Source organism: Anastrepha obliqua, chromosome 1, assembly GCF_027943255.1.
Source record: "Anastrepha obliqua isolate idAnaObli1 chromosome 1, idAnaObli1_1.0, whole genome shotgun sequence".
NCBI lineage: Eukaryota > Metazoa > Arthropoda > Insecta > Diptera > Tephritidae > Anastrepha > Anastrepha obliqua.
In genome coordinates, this window is record NC_072892.1 from 118139970 (window position 1) to 118164906 (window position 24937).

Genomic DNA, 24937 nt, shown 5'->3' on the forward strand with positions numbered 1-24937 from the left:
AGTTACATGGTCCATTCGATCGGTCCAATTTTTGACTACTTTTTCTAATATATATGAATAATAAATCTAAATGAGCTCTATCTTAAAAAAAGCGACACAAGCGATTAACATTTGTCTTCAATTCTTGCACTAACTGTATTTTATGGGACCGTAATCCTGTGTGAGAATTACAAACAGCTACATTAACCACGTAGCGGTGGACGGCGAAAAAGTGGAGTTCGTTGATAGCTTCTGCTACCTGGGCTGCACTGTAGCAGCGGACGGCAGAGCAGAGGAAGTCATCAACAACAGATTAAGCAAGGCAAAGGCGACATTCGGGCGCTAATGGAAAATGTGGGCAAACTCGCAAATTTACAGAAACACCAAGCTCAGAATGTTAAACACATGTGTCAAGTCAACGTGGCTATATGGAAGTAAGAAGATTGTAGAAAGTTCAGTGCTTCACCAACAAATGCTTGAGGGTGTGGAATATGTAGATAGGTCACGCTCTTAGAAAGCCGTCCCATATCATCACAAGAATGGCTATAGATTAGAATTCTCAGGAAAGTTGAAGCCGCGACCAGTCAAGAAGCCCTATGCTCCTCAAAGACAGTAATCAGGAGAAAAAAAACCAAAATCCTTTCGTAAAATTTGCCAACAAGTTGAGAACGACGCGAACAGATTTATTTATTATTAATATTTTGTTTGTTCAAAGTAAATTTCCACGATTTCAAAGCGATTCATGGCATAGAGACTTTGCCAAAACCTTACCGAACAGAAATGTCACCACGACAACTGTGGAACCGCTTTCCGTCGGTATCTCGTGAAAAACTTTAGTAATGTTGGCTTCAAATGCGTCAATCGAAGCTAGTTTATCCACAAATATCTATTCTTGGTTCACTCGAGCTTTGTGAGACAGTACCAAGTCTTGTTGAAACGTCCATGGTCTGCTACTTTCCCGATAATATTTAGCAATTTCGCATTTACCTCGACGCCAGGCTCGATGAAAACGATTGGAGAGCGTCCATCTACGGTTACAGTGGCCCAAACCATTAACTGTGGCGAAGTAACTCCTTCGCTCGCTCAAGTTCCACTTGTTGCTGCTTTGGTGTGAGATCATGCGCCTTTTGGATCTTATAAGGCTTGACTTTGGAATCATTTTTCAGTATGCGGCGGATGCTACGGTCAGATATATTAAGTTATTTCGCCATCTGATTGGTACTTATTGTACCGAATATTGGTGCGATAAACAAAAATGTTATTTACTTTAAGTAGTTCGAGCTCACGAACAATCGCTGGTTGTGATTTTCCAGTCAAATATAATGCAATCGCACTATTAAGTTTGAATCCATTACTGATTTTCTTTTTTCGCGTTTACTCTCTGAAAAAAACTTCCGCGCGCTCGTAACAATACTCTGAACTGTCATTTAGCCAACTTAAACACAGCTGATGGCTGTGCGTCAGCTGCGCGGGCGGTCTGAAGTTGGTTACACTTCGAGTGCCGGACCCTGTATGTAAAATCATTTTATGTAGTGATTTAATGTTTTAGATCAATACAACTGTAAAGATACTGTAAGATTTTTTTTTCAGCTAGCACCACTTCTACTGCTATACTCCCACTTAATTTCCACAAACCTTAACAAGTTATTCAAAAAGTTTCAGCCACATGGAATAGTTGCTATGCAATGATTGCTCGAATTACTGAAATTAAAAATCAATCATAAAAGGCACAGAAGCCTCTTGGAAGTGACGAAATTGAAAAAAAGAACTCAAAATTATTTTGAAGCTTTTTGATTCCACTCGTATGTGCACTATATTTACAGCCTCAACAGTTTTCTAAGGAAATCAGTACAATATTTTAAAAGCAGTGGTAAAACGAAAAACTTTTTTTGTAAATACATATGTCTTCTTCTTCTCGTATATCTCAAAAGCATGCGAAAAATGAGTATAACGCATTAAAAGCCTTAATATGTGAATTTACATTTGGTATGCAGTATCGATATTTCGATGGGGGGTGCGTATACTATCGGCAAATACCGGTAGTCAATACTATCGATAGTTTTCGACCTCTTACACGTCCTGTTACACACGTCTACTCAGTATTATTTGTAGAAATGCTATTCTTGCCTTGCATATCTCTATCCACACCTTAAAGCACCTGCTCAAAAAATATTCCCTAAATGTGTTTTGCATTAAATTACTCGTATACTCTATATTCTGTACCAGCATCTACAAATATAAAATAGCATTGAAAGTTCACCTTTAAATGAGCAAAATAGACACATATGTATGTATGTATTGAAGTCAAGAATAAATTCAACAACCACCTTTGCTTTACTTTCTGCCTCTACATCATCCCTTAGATTTCTTTCAAATCCCTTTTGGGAATTCAGTCAAATCAAATGCACGTTTGTGTTTGCCGAAATACACAATTTCAACTTTTCGCAGAAGCTTTACAGCAGTTGAAAAACCTATGTTGCAATAATAAATTCGTGCTACCATTGAGTGTCTGATGGAGTTTGGTAATTCAAAGATTTCGTCGCCTTGGTGCTTCAACGGCACAATTTTGGCGCCAACAATTTGTAGAATATATAAACATATATATATATGTATATATAGAATCCCAAAGCCTTTTGTAATTCAGTAAAAACTCAAGAGGCGTAATGTTTTTAAAAAAACTAAAAGTCTTTTAACAAACAAAATAGGTTTTGAGTATTATTTATTTGGTTCAAAACAAAACAAGCAAATAGTCTTTGTCGACAAAGCTTGTGCGTAGTCTAAATCGTATTTACTAAAGTTAAAATTTAGATACACCGGTCAGCATTAGATGTGTACGCATATTAGGGTGGTTCTTTTTCTTAGCCTTTAAGGGGACAGATACCTGTAAACGGTCATTTTTCCCTGATTTTCATTAAAATGAAGAAGTCAATACATATTTTTTTCAAAATTGGCATATTGTTTATTTATACATTAAAATAATATTAATTTTTTTTTTTAATCATTTAAAATGGCGGATGTGCACTCAATTCTTCCAGGAAGGTCGCAGCGGGGCTTCTCAATCGGCAGGCGTTGTAGCATCGGCGTCAGTGACCTGAATACAAAAAACCAAGCAATTTTTTGTTTATTAACGTCATTATTTCTATCTGAATTAAAAACAAATGGGAAAGAAAAAAAATTCGCGGAATTAAATGCTTCAAAACAAAAAATAAATTTTGAAAATTTTTTTTTTTCAAAAAATTTTCGAAAAGTTGTAAATTCACATAGAAAGTAATAACATAAAAAAGATGTGTGCAAAATTTCAGGGGAATCGGTCAATAACTTTTTGAGTTATCGTGTACGCCAATTCGAATAATATAGTTTTGAGAAAAACGCGTCTAAAGCTTGAATACATGAAAATTCCTCTCGCGCCCGAACGCAAAGAATAGAGTCGTCACGGTTGACGATCTATAATATAAAAAATACTTAAATTTACGTTCTAAAGATTTTTTGACATATTCTTAATTTTTTTTTCAAAATTTTACAGGTATCTGTCGACACATATTCTTTCACCTAAATGGCGAACACTTCTTTTTTCCAATTTTATATTGAGTTTGAAGAATCGGTACTATGTGTCAAAGTTTGAGAAAGAAATGAAATGCTTTTCTACACATTATCATATGCGAAACATTTGAATTAGTGGTGAATAATGCTATGGGACAGCTTCTGATATAGCAGTAAGTTCCTGTGTCGGATTTCCAACTGTCGGATTTTTGTGGTACACTGTTCTGTGGCACATAATTTTGACATTTGACACTTATGATCTAGACAGCTGCGGTTATTACAAGCAGTGGACCGCGTAAAGGTGCAAATAAAGATTGCCATCACTTAAAATCATTTTTTTATTTATTTTTAATAAAAAAGTTATTCAAAAACAAAATTTAATGTTTAATTTTGAGCCACCCCATATTTAACTATCCGAAGATTCTGACGGTTATCTGCCAGTGGTCAAATGATGATAAGATTCCATCCAGTTTTATTTTGTATACAATCGAAGTAAAAATTAAATTTCATATACATTTTGGGATTAATTTCATTTTATTTTATTTCATAACGCTTTTTCAATTAAATGGCACATATTGATTTTAATTTGCTTATTTAATTTGTTAATTTTATTTGTCATATTTTTATTCTTGAAACTAATTTCTTAAAAAACTCTCTTTGAAGTAGAACAAAAAAAATACCAATAACATTTCGCCAATCGGCCTGTGTTTTTATTTTTTAATCATATGTTAATTTGACAGTTCTCTTTCCCACTGGAAGCCTTGACAAAAAGTCAGAAAGTATGGTGATCGGAAAACCCGCACGTGATCTTTGAGATGCAAATGCATACTCATATTTTCTGATTTTTAAAAAAGAAAAACTATATGGACCACCCTATATAAGAAGAGAAAAATAAACATGTCTGAGTCTGTACGAAGTCGGACAGAATTCGATTTGGTATGTGCCCAGACATTTCGGTTAGAAATCTGTACGAAATCTGTAAGACTGGTCTAATTACGAAAAACGCACTCAGTTATTTGTCCGACTTGTCTGGTATCAAAACATGTCCGACAATTTTGCTGGCTGGGTAGATTAGATTAGATTTATGTGGAGTGTCAGGCAGACCATTGTACTTGACCCGGATAGATTACAGTGGAAAGAATAGAGAGACAGGATAGATACAGTACGGATGGTAAGACGGAGAAATTGGTTGGAGGTCGCTCTTCCGCAAATCTTATGGGTTCAATAAAGAATCTTTAGAGCTCTGGAAGAGTATGAATTTTATTCATACCCAGTACATCGCAACCCAATAGCCTAAGCATTGAAGTCGCTAATCCAGTATGCTTACTGAGCCTTCACTAGCCAGTTTATCAGCCAACTCGTTCCCTGTAATACCACAATGTCCACCCAAATAAGACTAACTTTGCTGTGTTTTGCAACACTATTCAGTTTTGTCTTATATTCACCAACTAATTTCAAAGTGCAGCGGGAAATCAGTTGGTGCGCAACTATGTTCCCGCTTTGTCAATACCTGTAGATGCCGCCAGCAGTGCGTGCTAGTCGATTCTAACATAACCTAAACGTCATAAACCAATCTTAGACATATGGTAAACAAACTGCTTCGAAACATTAGTGATTTTGTTTTGGTATCATATACTTTTGGTTCTTTTGAAAATGTTTGATGTTGTGCCGAATAATCGTAGTTTGCGGGAAGTGTTGATTTTCTTCTTTCATTCGAAAAAAAACGGCGGCTGAAGCGCATCGAGAGCTACAAAAAGTTGGAGCTTCTGCTTTAAGTGAAACAAGGTGCCGAGATTGGTACCGTCGCTCCAAAGACGGTGATATTACTCTTGACGACTGTCCGCGTGAAGGAAGCCCAAAAACCTTCAAAGACGCAGAATTGGAGGCATTGCTCAATGAGGATCCGTGTCAAACGCAAGAAGAGCTTCCTTCAGTATTAGGAGTTACCCGCCAATCCATTTCCAAGCGATGGCATGCTTTGGGAATGATTCAGAAACAGGGGACTTGGGTTCCTTATGAGTTAAAACCAAGGGATGTTGGACGTCGTTTTTTCGTTTTTTCGCCTGTGAACAACTGCTAAAGCGGCAAAAAAGGAAGGGTTTTCTTCATCGCATCGTGACGGGTGATGAAAAATGGATTCATTACAGCAATGCAAACAAAAGAAAGCCATGGGAACTAGCCGGTCATACTTCTACGTCGTCGCCTCGCCCGAGTATCCACGCTGCGAAGGTTATGCTATGTATTTGGTGGGAAGAAGTTAGGGTTATTTGTTATGAACTGTTAAAACCAATCGAAACCATCACTGGGGATCGGTATCGACTTCAATTGATGCGAGAAGCGGCCGCAATACGCGGAGAGACATGAAAAAGTGATTCTACAGCATGGCAACGCTCGGTCTCACGTTGCCAAACCCGTTAAAACCTACCTGGAAAAACTGAAATGGGAAATCTTACCCCACCCGCCATATTCTCCAGATAGTGCGCCGTCCGATTATCACCTGTTCTGATCGGTGGCACATGGTCTAGCTGACCAGCAGTTCCATTCATATGAAGACTTGTAAAAATGGCTTGATTCGTGCATAGCCCAAAAAGATGAACAGTTTTACCGCGGCGGTATACGAGACGTACCATAAAGATAAGAAAAAGTAGTAGCCAGTGATGGGCAATACTTTCAATGATTCACTTGTAACCATTTTTTCAGAATAAAGTTGTATTTTCTTAAAAAAAAAACAGCCAGAACTTAGTTGCGCACCTAATATTTCAGATTTTTTTTAGTTTAGCCTCAAACGCATATTATTATATTTAGCCAGTTTTTACTATTCACAAAAATAGTATATGTAGACACTGGCATTAAAAATCGTTTATTAGTTTTTATGGTAAATATTCATGTGATATATAATATAAGGATTGACCTAATGTACATTTCCCCACAAAAACACTTCCAAAACAAAATATGTACTAGCAATGCCATGGACCGACAAGAACCATCGTTTACATGCCATTTCTATTTCCAGGTACGTTATTTTGTATGTATAAGTACATATCTGTGTGCATATGTATGTGACTCTAATTCCCAAGTGCACTTTTCTCAAAAGGGTAAACTCGATTTATTGTGAAATGAAATTGTGTATTGCATATAAATGAAGAATCTTTTCCTTTCGAAATATAGGGCTTTCCAATAAGGACACGTCGAAATGGAATAGAATATGTATATAGTTTTTTGTTAACGGAAATAAATCCATATCAAGTCAAGTCACTGCTTAACGCTTCGATAAGAACCGTGTTGAGAACGCTGCGCTCTTCGCCAACCGCAAATTTATGTTTTGAATAAAAAATATTGAACTTGAAATATTGAAATCAAGACTTAATTACCGTTAAACAATTTTAAGATCTCATACCAAAGCAAGACAGCCCGCTTTATAGTATCGTCAAGAACCTAAAAAAGAAGTAAAGCACCCCAAAATACAGCCTCTGCTCATAGCAGACTTTGTTTATCAGTAGATAGCTTCTTTAACCCAAAAGCAATTAAGGGGTTAGGAGTAATCAGAGGCCCGAAAAAATGATGATTTTCAATAAGTTTTTTTATTGCTTATTTTACAAAAGTAAAAACATAGCATTAATACATCATGTTTCGACTAGACTTTAGCAAAAAAAAAAAAAAAAATTAATAATTGTAAAAGTTATCACTGGGTGGAGCCCGTTTCTCCAGAAGTCCCTTGCGGTGATCAACACAAGCCCTTGAAAATTCATCTAAAATCAATCGGACAAGAGAAATTAGTTTTATTAATAAATTATCTTGCGCCTGATCGAAGTTTTTTTCAAAATAAACAATATGCCGGCTTAGAGGAAATATTTTCCAGATTTTCGAGAAAAAAACCGACAATTAATTGTTAAAAAAATCGAAATTGAAAAAAAATCCTTTGATCAGGCACTAGTTTTTTATGTTTTTTAAAAGCAGTATAAATTTTATTCGGTCGCCGTAGCCGAATGGGTTGGTGCGTGATTACCATTCGGAATTAACAGAGAGAACGTAGGTTCGAATCTCGGTGAAACACCAAAATTAAGAAAAACATTTTTCTAATAGCGGTCGCCCTTCGGCAGGCAATGGCAAACCTCCGAGTGTATTTCTGCCATGAAAAAGCTCCTCATAAAAATATCTGCCGTTCGGAGTCGGCTTGAAACTGTAGGTCCTTCCATCTGTGGAACAACATCAAGACGCACACCACAAATAGGAGGAGCTCGGTCAAACACCCAAAAGGGTCTAGCGCGCTTATCTGTCACTTTCATACGTGCAGCATCCATTTTTTCAGCATACGAACGCTTCGGGCGATCCGAGCACCCTTTGTTAATTGTTGAATAGCTCGAAAAGTATTTGTCGGACTCCTTTCAAACTTTCACACAATATTTTTAAGATATTATACTTTAAGAAAATGTAAAAAATATGCTTATGGATCTAAGATAAATCAAAGCGCGTCATGTAAATCAGTTTTGTACGACGATGAGTGTTCCCATATCGACTGCGTTTCTAATAAGAACTCTTCATTTACTTCCTTCAGTAATTAATGAGACTGAAAACTTTATTCGTTAAATTACGTAGTATGATCTTCCGTTTGAATCCAGAATTTTGCCTTGACCAGAAAGCCTCTGTGAGAATTGTCCTGACATCTTCAGTTAGAGCAGATCTTTTGGCTGAGTTTTGAACTGCTAATGTTATTGGATGCTAGTTGAGAATTCTTTCTATTGCCGCTATTGGAGTTGGCATAAGTCACTTTATCGCACGCCGTCTACCATACTAGTGAACCATAGATCATTATAACCGTCATGTACGATTACTATATGTATATCCAATGTGTGAGTCGAGGAGATGAGCACCAAGCCTTGCTGAGCATTTTTCTGCATGCGTATAAGGCATTAGAGGCTTTCTTTGCTCTTTCTTCCGCATTTAATCTGCATGTCAGTTTACTAAGCACAACAATGTCTAGGTATCTAGTCGATGTTTTTGGACTCAACTCCACTCCTCCCAGCCTCGGTGATGACCAGTTAAGAATCTTGTACTTCCTTTCAAAGAGTACTAAGTCTGTCTTATCTGGATTTACTTCCTGTCCGACCTGTTCCGTCCACTTGTAGATATCCCTAAGCGTCCACTATGAATATTTATATGTACTTATTTTTCAATTACAGTTAGTTTTAGGCAAGTGATAAGTAAACAAAATCGGCTCGTTTTTTCGTGTCCATTCTTTACTTGCAATACAGATATCGCAATCACAGTTCTACATCTTCTCCCGAGTTTCCCGCTATATGCCACCTGGAGATATCCCTGCATCAATATCCCTAATAACTAAATTCCTTAAAAGAAAATATCTTTATCATAGCATCTAAAATAAAATTTATCTACATTTAAGTATGGAAAAATGTTTGGAATTATCAAGCTGAAGACCTAGCTATCTATAGTAGCTTCAAACACAAATAGCTTATCCATTTATGTTGTAAGCTAATTTTGTATGTATATTGGGTATGGGAATAAGTTTCCGTCCTCTCTTAGTCAAAGTTACGAATTTGTTAGCCAATTAAAGAATTCATTATTTTATGTGAAGTATGTGCAATGTCTGGGGAATACGGTGGCTGGGGAAAATTTCCAATTCAGTCCCTCTAAACATTTCTGGACCGATTTAGCAACATGTGGCCAGGCCGCTTTTCTTTGAAAACTTGATTCAACCGCATTAGCTGCAGTCGGTAACGATCGCCAGTGATGGTTGCAGATGGTTTAAAGAGTTCAAAATAGATGACACCCTTCTGATCCTACCAGATGCTCAATATAACCTTTGAAGCATGTATATTTTTTTTCGCTGTCTATAGACCTGGTTCACCTGGCAGGCTCCAACATTTTCGTCGCTTAGGGTTATCATAATAGATCCATTTTTCATCGCCAGTGACGATGCGATGCAGAAAACCTTTTCTTTTATGTTACCTGCTTTCTGGCCCATTCCCATCGCGTGCAAACATTTACCGACGGTTGATCCGTCAACATCCAAATCCTAAGACATATCATCAAGGGTTCGACATGCGTCTTCATCCAATAATTCTTGTAGTTGAGCATCGTCGAATTTTTATCACTCATTTATCACTCACGTCGAAATTGCCACTTTGGAAGCGCCGAAACCGTTCTTTGCAAGTTGTATTTGATGGAGCGTGATTACCGTAAATATTGATCAATATACGACACATTTCAGCTGCACTTTTATTTAAAAGGTAACAATGAAGCATGGCTTCCCGCAAATGCTGTTTTTTTCGGGACGAACGTAGACATTTGTGACGTCAAATAAAAAAGGATATTTACGCTTCAAACGAATGCCAACTACTGCAAGCGAGACCTCGCATATACACCTTCAAATCCCCAGTATATTACTAGAGCAAACACAAAAATACCTCCTTTACGAAAGTAGAAACTTATTCCCATACCCAATAAATAAATAAGTATGTCTTAGAAATAGAATATTAGTAACTAGGGTTCGCTTCGCTTTCTACAAACTCCAATTTTTTTTTAACAAATCATACATATCTAATGCTACATTTTTATTTTTATTTCTTTATTTACACGCAGGCACTACCAAAAGTTCCAATCCCACCGTTGGAGGAGACCATGGCTAATTACTTGCTTGCCATTGAGGCCTTCACATTGCCGGCGAAATTGGAGTCTACTAAAGTTTTAATTAAGAAATTCATGGCTCCAGATGGTGTTGGTCCGAAATGCCATCAATATTTATTGGAAAAACGTGAGGCTGAAGATAATTGGGTAAGTTGAAAGGTTTTTTTTATCAGGGGGTGCAGTATAACTTTTATACAGCCCAATCGGAGAAAGTTAAGTGCTTCAAATGATCAAAACGCTTCACTTCATCTTTATATAAGAGGCACAAAATTAATCACCGTACGTCAATCATATACTTGTGAACTAGACAGCTGCAGTAAACAAACAGACGAACAATAGAGCACGTAAAGGCTATTAAAATAAATATTTATATTAATGATATTTAATATAAAAATAAAAAAATATTTAAAAAAAGGATATTCAAAAACAAAATTGGATGACTAATTTTGCGTCATCTTGTAGTTATGGAAAAAGAACTCAAATTAAATATTATTTAATTTTTTTTTAATAAATAGAAAACCAATGACTTCTTTAAGCTTCAAAATAGTCGATATTGAATAATAAATTGCTATTTAAAATGGAAAAATTCACAAAAATTTTAATTTTTTCTTATGTTTTACCTTCTTGCTCTGACATTTCTTGTCTTGAACCGCAGACCCAAATTTTTCATTAAATAAAAAAATACAAATAAATACAAGGTTATGCTTCATGCATTCAAGATTATGCTTCATGAATTTTTTCTACCAAACTATACCTACAATTTGATTTATATCTCGAAGAAAGTATACTTAAATATTGTGGTTGAAGCGGTTGAGAATTTCTTTTAAAATAATCCTAATTAGCCACTTGCGCCGTTTTACCCATATTTTTGTTTCATGTTAATTTTTTTCTTTTTTGTTTAAGTCAGTTACATTTCGTGAGATCCAAGGATTACCGAAAGAGCGAAGTCTTGCTTTAGCTAGACCAGGGTATTCGCATAAGTAGTGGAAAAGGCTTTCTTTCACCCCCCTCCGCCGGTGGGATTGAAAGGAAGGTTGAGTTTGGATCCATGATCTCCTACCTTCCAGTGATCTGTAAGGGTTGCAGTGATACGTGAGATGCTTGGGCGAGAGCATCCGAACAGGTAATTCGTTCATGTGGTACGACAGCCATGTTCTTGTTGTTGTGGTGCATGTAGTTTATTGCTTCCACCTTCTTTCGGCTAAAGCATAGTAGTCTAAAGACATGGACGTTTTATTGTGTTGAATGTGTAACTGCCACCACCTCTGTTATGTCTATTGCCGAAACATTTCGTACTAGCTCATCCGCTATCTCATACCCTCTACATATATTCCTTTGACCAGGAGCCCATATCAAAGTAATTTGATGCCAATAACCAAGCAATTCTAGGTCCTCTTTACACTGTATAACTAATTTGGTTAAAATGGAATTGGAATCTGAGGCCTTGATAGCTACTTGACTTGCATGCTTCTCTGCTTCTCCCACAGCACAGCTCATCTTAGAACCGTCAGCCTAGATTTCGATGTGGAATCTACCAATTAGCATAACTCACCTGTCGAGGGTGACCGCTATTAGAAAAAACTTGCTCTATCATTTTGGCCATCCGACGCAAAATTGTGAGAGTAACTTCGGGTGCCACATTACCGGAGATTCGGCAGAAGAATTCATTCACTCGTCCAATCAGACGTTGTTCACGGTGTTCAAACAGCAGCAAAGTAACATAAATGATGGTTGTGTTGATATTTTCGTACATCACCAACACACACAATCTCAGTTTTTTCGTAAACAAGCCGTTGTCATAACCCCGGCACCGCGATAGATGAGAGGTTTTTCCATCTGAAGTCGTTCTCATGTACAAAGATTAGCACGCGAACAACTCCAGCTCTGGAGCTGAAGCTTTTTCAGATATCAAACTTCCCATGAGTGTCCACCACTTTCTCAGCAAACCCGTGCTCTGGGAGTCAAACGTCCATTAGACGGTGTTGAGTCATACATAAAAACACTAAAATTGGTCATAAGACTGTTTGCGTGCCGAATGCGTTTGACAGATTCAATATAGTAGATATTCATTGATATTGAGAGCAGCGCAAAGTTTGACGCACTAACAAGACTAGACTCGGTGGTAAAATTCACTGGGCCTTAGTTGGTTGCGGAGTGTATATGGCGATCATAAACCGTTTATTGTCTCAAGAGCATTACACAAGCAAGACACTTGTAACAGTATCGTACGTATCGCCACGTACTATATGCGTTTATGCTTTGGAATGTCCAAACTTAAGTCGTTTCGCTTAAGCAAAATCTACCTCAGTGGTTATAATTCACAGCGTTCACCTTAGCGAATTTCATATACTTTACTAAAGTGGCTCCCCGTTAAGGCCCCAGCCCTTGGGGAAACTTAATGGGATTGGACTTCCATTACCGCATTTAGGTTGGTTTGTTTTTTTTTTTTTGTCGGGACAACTAGCAAGTACTGCACTCAGACAACATCAAATCCATTGTACTGCACTCGGGTTTCCTTTTTAATTTTCTTTAAACCTACCCGACCACCGTGGAAATCTGAGTAGATATTGTGGGGACAAGAAACCAAGGTGGTCGCTTCTTAACATGTCAGTACCGAAGACCTCAAGCTTGAGGTCTCATCCTCCTCTCCACATGCTAGACAGAGTTCACAGTCTAAGATGCCTCAGATGTCTGATGGCCCGTCATTAGTCCAACCCGCTGTCTGCAATCCCTTTTGCTTAATGACAGGAGGATCTGCGACAGTCGGAGGCACATGACAGGTAACAGTTTTGTCCATCTGCAGCATCTTACAGCCTGCCAAGCTCGCTTTTGGATTGAAGTAGCCCGTTTGCTAACCGTGGTTTCCATGGTTGCAGATAGGAGTGACAGAACGGGCTCCGTGTTGGTTTCTTGGAAAGCCAGATGGAGGATTTTCTAATCGAAAAGCCAATTTTCTTAGTAAGGTTAAAAGAAAAAAACAAACCCGATTTAATTTTTGTATTTCTCATACCACAACCTTTCCAATTTTATTGTTAAAACTTTTAATTTATATCTGCGATTTCTAAACGTCATAGGTTTCCACGCTCACTGCAAATGCGCTGAAAATGTGATGTTTATTAGGCAGCCATCGGTGGCTCTTCCACAATGGTTGGTGGTGTTGGAGCTGGTGTTGGTGGAACCGGCACACCTGCGGCGGTAGTAGCTGGAGAGGGAGGTCCTGGGAAGGCAGTGGTAGTTGTCGAAGAAGTAGTAGAAGTAGAAGAGGATGAAGATGAAGAAGCTGTAGAAGCTGTAGCTGTGGGTGGTGTTACAACGGTAGTGCTAACGGTAGTGCTAACGGTAGTGCTAGCGGTAGTAGTTGTTGAAGCGTTTGTGGTAGTGTTCTCTGTCGATGGATAAATTGGCGTGGGAGAACTGGTTGTAGTTGATGTTGTAGAATTGTCAATAGCCACACAATTGGGTGTATTTTGTGTTTTAAGATCTTTACATTGTACCGCTGGAATATAATTGGCACATGGACTGCATTGTTGCATTACATAAGTAAAATAATCGCCACTGGGGCAGGGTATCAGCTCTGCATAACCCACGGCAAGACATACATAGTAAGTACTCTGATTCGCATAGTTGGGCCACTTAATATACAGATCGTTGGGATCACAAGCCGGTATCAATTTCGTGGTATAGGTCTTCAACGCACCGCAGTCTGCCGTAGCATAATGTGCGGCAGATAAAATACAAACAAGCGTGAATACTGAAAAGTGTAAATTGCATATATTTGAAAATAATAGATTCAATAAAAATAATAAACTCAAAAGCTATAAGGATATTGCCTGCAAAGCTGTCACAAAAAATCGTCTTTTTGAAATTCATTTTGTTACAAAGAGTACTCCTTTTCAATTCTTTGTATACAGAATTTGTGCACTCTTTTACATTAACACTTCGCTAAATTTTTCAGCAGAAATTTGTACTTTCAGAAATATTCTCTTTATTCTTTATTTACCTGACTTCATATTGCCGCCTCTTTACTGTACGCTTTGTTCAAAACACTGATTCGGATTGCTCGCTCAATCCCTTTATATGCGACTTCATTCTGTGCATCAGTCATATGTATGTACGACCAGCAACAATTTTTTAATCAACTTGTTAAGACTTGTTAAGACGAAAGCTTGTAATTGCGAAGCAGTTGGCATTTTGCAAAAACAAAATTCAACATTTCTTTATTAAACTAATCTTGTCAACATTCACGGTTAGTGTGTAGGAATGTACGCGTATGTATGTATGTTTTTGTTATCAGTTAGCAATTGTACGAATTTCGTAATTACACTTATTATCAAAGTATGAAGTGATATACGATTTTAGGAAATAACTCTTAATGATGACGTATTCTCATATGAGCGTTTTCAGCCAAAGTAAGAACAGTGGAAATTTGTATATTGAAAAAATTAAAAAAAAAACAGGCATTATCAACCAACCCGCGATTTAGGATATATATTGTATGTATATATATGAAGTGAAAATAAATCATACAGAGACCTACAAAAGCTGTGTTCAGGTACAAAGAATTTATAACCTAAGTACGGATTATGTGTAAAGATAAATAACGGTAGAGTAAGTTGAAATATGAAAAAGGCGAGCCAAGAAGCGCCGAGAAAATGGTAACTCCAGTAACTTCTAACACAACACTCAGGCTAAAAACTCTTTTGTATTTGAAGCTCTGGAAAGTAAAAGGTGAAAAAGAGGTAGATCAAAATAGGGACAGAAACAGCTTCTTTGGCAAATCTGAAAATATCTGAACTTATCAAAAGAAGCTTCTAAAATTGTGGCATCTAGCTTAAAAGAAAAAAATTCTTTTAGTCCGGAAACCAGTCCTCACTCGAGAAAAGTATCTGTCAGGGTATTTTTCTAAAGAAAAGAGACGAAAGAGTGCAACAGTTGAATTAAAAAAACACCAAGCCAGTCGTTGGCATATTTTTATAGAGAGCAGCAAAAAAAGCTTAAAATGTGTTTAACTTCATAACGGTAACAAGCATGGATCTATACCTAAGGCACATTCGACGACTTTGACAGAAGAGTAGAAAAATATTTCGAAAGTGATGGAAAGAATTAAGTGTAAAGACCAAGATTGGACCATTTGTGTGCAACTATGTTCTCGCTGTTTTGCTGATGAAAATACAACTTTATTCTGAAAAAATGGTTACAAGTGAATCATGGCTGGCTACTACTTTTTCTCATCTTTCTAGATCTTTCTAGATCTCATATACCGTCGCGGTAAAACTGTTCATCTTTTGAGGCTATCCCCGGATCAAGCCATTTTTTGATGTCTTCATATGAATGGAACTGCTGCTCAGCTAGACCATGTGCCATCGATCGGAACAGATGATAATCGGATGGCGCTATATTTAGAGAATATGGCGGGAGGGGTAGGATTTCCCATTTCAGTGTTTCGAGGTAGGTTTGAATGGGTTTAGCAACATGAGACCGAGCGTTGTCATGCTGTAGAATCACTTTTTCATGTCTCTCCGCGTATTGCGGCCGCTTCTCGCGCAGTGCTAGGCTCAATCGCATCAATTGAAGTCGATACCGATCCCCAGTGATGGTTTCGCTTGGTTTTAACAGTTCAAAACAAATAACCCCAACTTGTTCCGATATGCGGCCGAGGCGACGACGTAGAAGTATGACCGGGCAGTCCCCATGACTTTCTTTTCTTTGGATTGCTACAATGAATCCATTTTTCATCACCCGTCACGATGCGATAAAGAAAACCCTTCCTTTTTTGCCGCTGGAGCTCTGGTTCACAGGCGAAAAAACGACGTTCAACATCCCTTGTTTTTAACTCACAAGGAGCCCAAGTCCCCTGTTTCTTAATCATTCCTAAAGCATTCAATCGCTTGGAAATGGATTGGCGGGTAACCCCTAATACTGAAACAAGCTCTTCTTACTTGACACGGATCCTCATTGAGCAATGCCTCCAATTCAGCGTCTTTGAAGGTTTCTGGCCTACTTGCGGACGTCCTTGAAGCGATGGAACCAATCTCGGCACGTTGTTTCACTTAAAGCACAATCTCTATAAACTTTTTGTAACTCTCAATGCACTTCAGTCGCCGTTTTTTGCGAATGAGAGAGGAAAATCAACACTTCCCACAAATGACGATTATTCGGCACAAAATCAGAAATTTTCACAAAACCAAAAGTATATGATACCAAAACAAAATCACTAAATTGTCGAAGCAGTTTGTTTACCATGTGTCTAAGCTTGGTTTATGACCTTTAGGCTATGTTAGAATCGACTAGCACACACTGCTGGCGGCATCTATTGACGTCCCTAATAACTTCCTTCTCAGTTAGCAGAGTGGATAGACAAAGTTTCCTTGTTTTATGTGCCTCTGAGACAATCGAGGCAAGCAACGCTATTGGTGGCAAAAAAATTGACCGGTGCGAGAGGAACTTAAGTTGGTGCAAAAAATGTTGCAAATGCGCCCTCAGTTAGACGAGATCGTTTGTTACTTGCACCACTTCATACGAGGGGTGCCTTTTATATGTCGGGATTTGGCAACCCTGGTGTTGCAATCTGGCAACTGACAGCTGTATCGCAAAGTTGACATTTTTTGGCTTTTACGTACTCAGAACGTTTTGAAATACCAGCGCTATTTGTGTTGTTTACAGTAACTTAAAAGATTCATCTCGGTCCAAAAATGGAATTAAATCGTGAACATTTTCGTGCGATTATTTTTTACAACTTTCGACGTGGATTAACTCAGCAACATTGCATGGATAAACTTAATTCATTTTTTGCCGATGAAGCTCCATCAAAAACCAGCGTTTATCGATTGTATGGTGAATTCAATCGTGGTCGTAGTTCACTCCAAGCGAATTTCGTGAAGGTCGTCCAAAATCAGTTGTTGTTCCGAAAACCATTGATGCTGTGCGCGAACTGATATTGCAAGATCGTCATGTGACCTATCGTGAGATTGAGACAAACTTAGGCATTAGTGGGACCAGCATACATTCAATATTGCATAAACATTTGACTGTCGAAAAAATTTGTTCGCGTTGGATCCCACACAATTTGTCAATCGCTCAAAAAAAAGGCTCGTGTCGATTGGTCGAAGGAAATGCTCAAAAAATACGATCGCGGGGCTTCGAAACACAACGATGACATCGTGACAGGTGATGAATCATGGATTTACGCGTATGAGCCCGAAAGTAAACAGCAGTCGACTGTATGGGTGTTTCAAGATGAGCAAGATCTAAAAAAAGTTGTTCGTGCACGAAGCACTTCCAAGCAAATGGTCGCCTGTTTTTTCTGAAAAACTGGACATGATGCAACCGTACCACTAGAACAACGCAGAACAGTAAATTCTGAGCCATTTGTTTGCCAGTTGTCTTCCAAGAAATTAGGAAAACCAATCGCCAAAGACGGATCACTCTTCACCAGAACAATGCGAGCTCTCACACATCGGCTCAAACAACTGCATTTTTGAGCACCCAAAACATCGAATTAATGGGTCATCCGCCGTATAGTCCTGACTTGGCACCGAATGACTTCTTTTTATTCCCGTACGTAAAAAACAAACTGAGAGGTCAACGTTTTTCAACACCTGAAGAAGCGGCTGCGGCATTCAGAATGCATGTTTTGGAGGTACCACATTCAGATCTTCATGGAGAATATTTTGAAAAACAATAAAGTGATTTTCGATGATTAAAATTTGTTTTTTTTCTCTAATCCCGACATATAAAAGGCACCCCTCGTATTTAACTCGGCATAACTAAACAGTTTGTGAAAGCCCCAGACAAGTTTGCAAGTGTTTTAATGTTCTTTCCTACAACTTTCCAGGTTTAGGTACCGAGGAACTAATCGCAAGTATATTTGGCGGACCAAAAATTAGGCAACTCGTGAAAAATCAAAATTTTGTTGTATCAAGAAATGAAGTTGAATCGAAAATTTGAACTTCATTTATTTTGGTTATAACCAGAATGATAGATTACATTAAATAATTGGTGCTTTGGATGTTTGGCCAAGCTCCTTCCCTTATTTGTCATGTGCGTCTTGATGAAGTTCAACAAATAGAGCCCTACAGTTTTAAGCTGATTCCAAAGGGCAACTGTTTTCACGAGGATATTTTTCATGGCAGAAATACACTCGAAGGTTTGGCATTACCTGCCGAGGGGTGACCGAAGAATCGAACTTAGGTTTGAGAGAACGAATTCTACTCACTACTTTGTATTCTGTAATAATACAGACCATCATCCGAACGTCTTTTTATGTTCCGTACGTCTTTTCTAACAAGTTTTAGAAGAAAGTTCGACAGTTTTCTATTCGAGCTTGTCACAAAATACTTTGCAGTTCGGCAGCGTTCTAGACCGGACCATCGCTCTTTATGTAAATCGCATACATAATCGCTGATTCACTTCTTCATTCCTGCAAAACTGATTCCGATTATTGGCTCTGGTCCCTTTGGGGTAACCGCTGATACCCAGTTGGCCACTTATCGACAATTTCATTTCATTGAACAGCGCGTTGTCCCGGAATACATATAAGTATAAACTTATCCCTTATCTTGCAACAGAATTAAATTAAACTTCCTCTTACATTCTTGAACAATCTTTGAGGTTTGCTTTTGCGTTCTCCAGAGCTTTCAGTGCAGCCTGACTGTCACTAAAGACTCCAATCTGTTTCCCGCTCATTCTCATCTCAATTATGCATTCTGCTACTATCAGAAGGGCAAAATTTTCCGTTAGGAAAACAGTTGCCGTTCCTCCCATTGCGTAATGATACTTATAACTATCGTTTAAGTGCCATCCGGCTACAGAACCTTATTCATTCTACCCATCGGTAAAGAAAATATCCATCAAACACTTTGAATGCACTCTCGATTACTCCATTGTCCCGCAATGCAAATTCATATCAAATTTCCTTCCAAATAAAGCTATGGGCATAATATCGTCCTTAGGTGCCAATAACAGTGGATACTGCTCAGATAGCATCTTAATGATTTCTCTATGTTCCGAAGCTCCGTCTGCGTGACAGAAACCATATTTATCGAGTCTACACATTGCTTTTATTACTTCCTGTTGGATCTAAGGGCAGCAAATCAAGCATAGCAATTAGAGCCTCGCCGGAGGTTGTACTCATGGCACCCGTATTGCATAAAAATACACTTCTTTGCTGTCTGTAGAGTTCCTGACGCGTGGATTTAACCATGGTCCGTCGCCACCAAACCACAGAAGCATAAGTGATGATTGGTCTGATAAGACCAGAACCCAGATTTTGCCAAAGGCTCTACGCCATTGTTGAAAAATCGTCAATGCGCGATCCACCCTCAGCGAATCATGTCTCTTCCCAGTTAATTTCAAGTCCAAGATGACTCGTAGATATTTAATTGACTGTCACACCTTTCAGTCCCGGAAGACTAAGGCCATCAAATTTCTGTTTTCTCGCGGACAAGACTACGGTAAGTGACGGTAATTGATGGAAAGACCTTGTCTTCTGCACCAATAATCGATTTTATCGAGAGTTTTCTGCGCTTTCAGACATTGTGCGCATATGCTTGGACATGAAATCCAAGTTGCTGCAGTTCCGTCAGCAAAGAATCTTCGACGAAGCACCCCAACATCGGAAAAAGAACACTCCCTTGGGGGCATCTTTGCTTGCACCTAATGGTAATTACATAGTTCGTCATTGTTCTCCCCAGCGGTTAGTCGGCAATTGGGTTTTTGAAGTAGTCGCTAAGCCAAAAATGGGCCTCATTCGACAAACCATGATGGCGATCGAGCGCAAGACGAAATTCACTTTTTGTATTTTTTTAAGAATTTTTTTTAAGAACTTTCACACGTTCAGCAAGTATGAAAAGTTGCACGATAGAATGTCGAACCTGGCAGAATATTTTGAGAATTTGATTCAACTTTAACAGCTGCTGAAACATAACAATTGGAATAGGTATCATTGCTATCTAGTCACTCTAAAGTATACGCCTATAGCGCAGAGGCGTTCGAGGCTCTACATGATTCTGTCAATCTGCTCCAACCTAACTTGCTATGTGGAAAGGAGTTTGCTAATCAGTAAATATTCTTTTGGATAAAAAGAACAACCAGACAACACTACACTTTGTTGGGTCGCCAGTCACTCTGCAGTTGCGTGAAATCAAAGAGCGAATGAGTGTGTGAGGAAAGGCAATGAGCTTCGCCTTCAACGAATGGTAGAGGACATATGCATTCCTCTAAACGAACTGCGCACTGCGATTGACTTGAGCGTAATCGTGGAAACAAATGGAAGGTGGTCTCTGACTACTAACTGCAGGAGACCCAGCAAAAATTGCTCTGACTAAAACTGAATCTGAAAAGGACAAAACATCTATTTAGACTCAACAGATGGGTGTACCTCACAATGACTTCTGCAGGAATTGTTGAGATCAAAAAGAAATGGAGTTGGTACAACATCTCTTCTGTGAATGTCCCGCACTTCAAACAAGCCGTGCCAAATATCTTGGCGATTATGTTATTGAAGGCCAGGGAAAGTTGCAAAATGTCTCACTAGCTGGACTACTGACGTTCTTAAACAGATCTATGCGGTTTAAGCAACTTAGTTAAAGGATGGAAATTAAGTGCAAGAATCACAACGGGCCTAGCGCCACCGAGAGTTTTGTCTTATACAAGCAACCTGGCCAACCTTATCTAAATATTCTTTTTAAATTTAGCTACCGAACCAACTAAAATACTAAAAAAAATTCAGCCAAAATGCAGTTAATCGATTTATTAAATTTTTTTATTGAAATTCCGCTTGATTAACTGATTGTACTCATAAAATTATTTTGAATAAGGAGGTTTAAAATGTAAATCGAGTTTTTGCACTCCGTTCACTCTTCTCTACGACTGAGTTGGTGGCATTGGCTTATTTTTCTTTGGCGGCGTTAGTGACTTCTTTGTTGGTTCAATTGATTTGCTATTATTATTTGGTTCAAGTTTATTTTTCTTTGGCGGTGTTGGTGGCTTCTTCGCGGTTTCAACTGATTTGTTATTATTATTTGCTTGCGGTGGTTTCTTGCCGGGTTGCTTCTTTACGACTGGAGGTGTAGGTTCTGGAGTGGGTGGCACTGGTACAGTGATGTCGGTTGATAGTACCTTCGATGGTTTAGGTTTGCCGGGCAGCGATGGCAACACTGATTCTTCTAGTTCTTTAGAATTGCTGGATTTCTCATCGTCGGTTTGGTCCGCATGTGGAAGTTCGCTATCGGGCTTCTCTAAGCTTGGTGGCTTTAGATGTTCCAAAATCGAAACTGGTGAGCTTTGTGAATTTTGTGAATTTTGTGAATTTTCAATTACTGGTGGTTGATCACCGATGGGATACAAGGGTTTTGGTATCTTCACATCATTAACTGATTCCTTTTCCGCGTGAGATGTTTGTTTAAATGAAGAGCTTAGTGGCAAAATTCCCACAGCTGGTGGTGGAATGAACCTTCCGGGTGTGGTGCACGCTTGTAGTACGAAAGTGAAAAGTTCACCAGGACCACAGCTCATTTTGAGCTGCCTACCTCCAACATGTGTGCACATGTAATATTCTGAATTACTGTGGTAACTCGGCCAACGTATGCCGATCTCATCACGATCGCATGACAATCGATAGTCGAAGGAGCCTTGTGCCACAACTGCCAGGCAGAGTGTCGTTACGGTCAGTGCAAATGCTAGTTGGTTGGGAAACAATGAAAAAGTTGAGTCATTCCTCGATTACGATTTCTGACCTTTCAATTTTATTACCTCTCATGTCTGGCTATATTTTATTCCTTGCGCTGTTGTTAGTCCTGCTGTCCGAACTATTCCAAGTGAAACTGATGGACTGTTCAATTTTTATATAGATCTCATTATTTATAGCAATTTTCTTTTTTCGGTGATTTTTTTTGTGCCTATTATTTAATAACAAAAATTGATGCTAAATAGATAGCGATCTGATTGATTTTGATTGTCTCGAAAAATTTTAAATTTTATCGCTATGATAACAATTGTTTGTGGGAAATTCCGTTCCAAGTTACAACTTTCGTAAAATTATACCATTGTGACTCATTACATATTCCTTCAACTTGTAAAACAGATGATGTTACTGAAAAGGTCGTGGCCGTACCCAAACTGAAACAAGAATTTCAACTGTCGAGAACAAGAATTTTACAATCGAAATTAATATATGCACGTGTAATTTGATACACAACATTTAACTTATCTGATAACGCTGATTGCGGCGATACGCAATTACGAGCAGTTGAGGCAGTACACACACAGGAACGTACGAAAACGATTTTGACCTTCTGTAAGCAAAACCACGTACAATATCTTCCAGCATTGCGGCACGTGGAAAACTTTAGCTACTTTGATAATACCACTTGATGACCCCTGACACAATTAAAAAATTTCCTAACTATAGGGAATATACCCACGCCTTTGTTTTAGACATCGAGAGTGCTTTCAATAAGAAATATCCGGAAGCAACTACAACTTCACTCACAGAGGTCAAAGTAATTAGTGCACTAGTCTCGTTTGCTAATCGGGCGGAGAATAAGCGCAGAATTAGGCGATTCATCTTAAGTATTAAGAAGTTTCCGATCCCCTACACCGTAGGGTGGGGTAATCACCCCACTTCTGTGTGACCTGGCAATTAATTGTCTCTTCCAGAGGCGCTGTACACAGCGGTCCTTGGCCGCAAAACTAATACGGCTATGCCAGATGACATTGCTGAACACCAGCAGCGCTGTCAGAATTGGGAAGGACCTCTCCGAGCCGTTTGATACCAAACGATGTTTCAGACGTCACCCCGTCTGCCGCTGTTGTGTGACTTCTTTAACCTGATGTTGGAGAGGATCGTACAAGCCGCAGAACTTAATCGCTCAGGCACAATTTTTTATAAGAGCGTACAATTGCTGGCGTATGCCGATGATATCGACATCATCAGCCTTAACAGCCACGCTGTTAGGTCTGCCTTCTCCAAATTGGATAAAGAAGCAAAACGAATGCGTCTGGTGGTGAACGAGTACAAAACGAAATCCAACGTAGAATCTCTCTTGCCATCAAGTGCTACTTTGGATTAAGTAGGCAAATGAGCACTAAAGTCCCCTCTCAACGAACAAAACTAACACCCTATAAGACTCTCAAAGATCCAGCGACTACGCTGGCTGGGTCATGGTGGTAGCGGAGGAAGAGGAAGGCCTCCTCTACATTGGAAAGATCAGGGCTTGGTTTCAATTGGTGTATCCAATTGGCGCCGGTTAGCACGATTAATTTAAGAAGAAGAAGAAGTACATAGCGGTCACATTCTACGAATGAGCAACGATGAGCTATAAAAAAGATCTAGGAAAGAAATCCACAAGGCAGCAGAAGAAGAGGCCGGCCGAGAAAACGAAGGAGAGATGACATTGAAGGCGACTTTGGAGCTATGGGCATATCTGATATCAAACGAAAAACTGATGACCGAGTGACGTGGAGACAATGCAATGGTTCGGAGCAATGGTTCACCCCGAACTGTGATGCTATGATGATGATGTACACAGCGGGAGTTAGACCTATTCTCTTCTATGATATTGTAATATGGCGAAAAGCCCTTAAGAAAACTGTGGAAATTGAAGGGCTGATAAGGTATAAAGATTCGCATCTGTTTTCATAACTGGTGCAATGTCAACCTCACCATCAATAGCATTGTATGCGACGGTCAGCCTCCCTCCCTAGCGTCCACCGTAGCCGAAAGGAATGGTACATGACTACCATTCGAAATGCGTAGATTCGTATCTCCGTGCATGAATACGGAAGATTTTTAGACAAAGTTGTTTCTAATATTGTTTGCAACGCAGAAGGCAATAGCACACATCCGAGTGTATTTCTGCTATGAAAAAGTAGCTCATGAACTGTAGGTCCCTCCATTTGTGGTGTACATTCACCACAAATAGGAGGACGAGCTCGGCCAAACACCCTGCCTTCCAGTAGAACTGCAGTCAAAATATATCACCAGCAGTGCAGCAATAAGAATTAACACCGTAGTAAGACTCTAAGAAGCATTTCGGAGTTTCTCGGACCGATGAACTATGCACACCCGCCTACAATTGCGATCACAACGTTCACGACCATTCTACCTTCAAAATAACAGTGGGAATAGGGCTATGTAAGACAGGGCGAGTCAATCCATGTATAGACATATGTATAGCTTGAAACTCGTGCCATCTAGAGTAGGCTGAGCGGACGTGTATATTCCGAATATCAGAAGATCTCCCTTTGGGCTCACTGACTACTGCAGTGTTTTCCAAGCTGAATTGGTAGTAATAAAAAAACCGTGACCTAAAGATGATATCTAAATTTTCAACCCTAGCTAGGGGGCGATAAAATATCTCACAAAGCAGTCGACAGTTTCTAATGTAGCCATGAAATGCCGCACATCTCTTAACGAATTGGCTGGGTCATTCCACCTAAAATTCACATGAGTTCCTGGCCATTGTGACATTGAGAGAAACTACAAGGCCGATGAACCAGCGAGAAATGACGCCCAACTGAATGATAAGTACACAGACAATGACATAAGTATACCCTCACAGACACTTAAGCTACTTATTTTGGAGAAAATTGTTAGAACAGCGAATGAAAGATGACATAACAAGCCCACCAGCGAAATCGCCCGACAACTGTTAGGCATTGTCTGGCAAGCTGTTTCTCACCAAGGAGCATTCATTAAAGGTGATAGCACTAGACCAACAACCATGTTTTGTGCGTCAGAGAAAAGTATTGGCAAAGTGGAAAACAAAGAATG

The 24937-nt window shown here is 39.0% G+C and overlaps 3 protein-coding genes across 3 annotated transcripts in view; 1 reads left to right on the forward strand and 2 right to left on the reverse strand.

Annotated features, from left to right (window-relative positions):
* Window positions 1-24937, forward strand: part of LOC129235849 (choline O-acetyltransferase) — a 42643-nt gene that overhangs the window by 3473 nt on the left and 14233 nt on the right. Inside the window, exon 2 of the mRNA XM_054869900.1 lies at window positions 10120-10311. Within this exon, the coding sequence (XP_054725875.1) occupies window positions 10120-10311 (192 nt within the window). The remainder of the gene's footprint in view (window positions 1-10119; window positions 10312-24937) is intronic.
* On the reverse strand, window positions 13186-14198 carry LOC129235852 (peritrophin-55). The gene is made up of 2 exons (XM_054869903.1): window positions 14165-14198; window positions 13186-13915 (listed from the first exon to the last, which is right to left on the reverse strand). The coding sequence occupies exons 1-2, from the start codon at window positions 14172-14174 to the stop codon at window positions 13281-13283; spliced, it is 645 nt and encodes a 214-aa protein (XP_054725878.1). The 5' UTR covers window positions 14175-14198; the 3' UTR covers window positions 13186-13280.
* LOC129235851 (uncharacterized) lies at window positions 20909-22010 on the reverse strand. The gene is made up of 2 exons (XM_054869902.1): window positions 21916-22010; window positions 20909-21842 (listed from the first exon to the last, which is right to left on the reverse strand). The coding sequence occupies exons 1-2, from the start codon at window positions 21920-21922 to the stop codon at window positions 21028-21030; spliced, it is 822 nt and encodes a 273-aa protein (XP_054725877.1). The 5' UTR covers window positions 21923-22010; the 3' UTR covers window positions 20909-21027.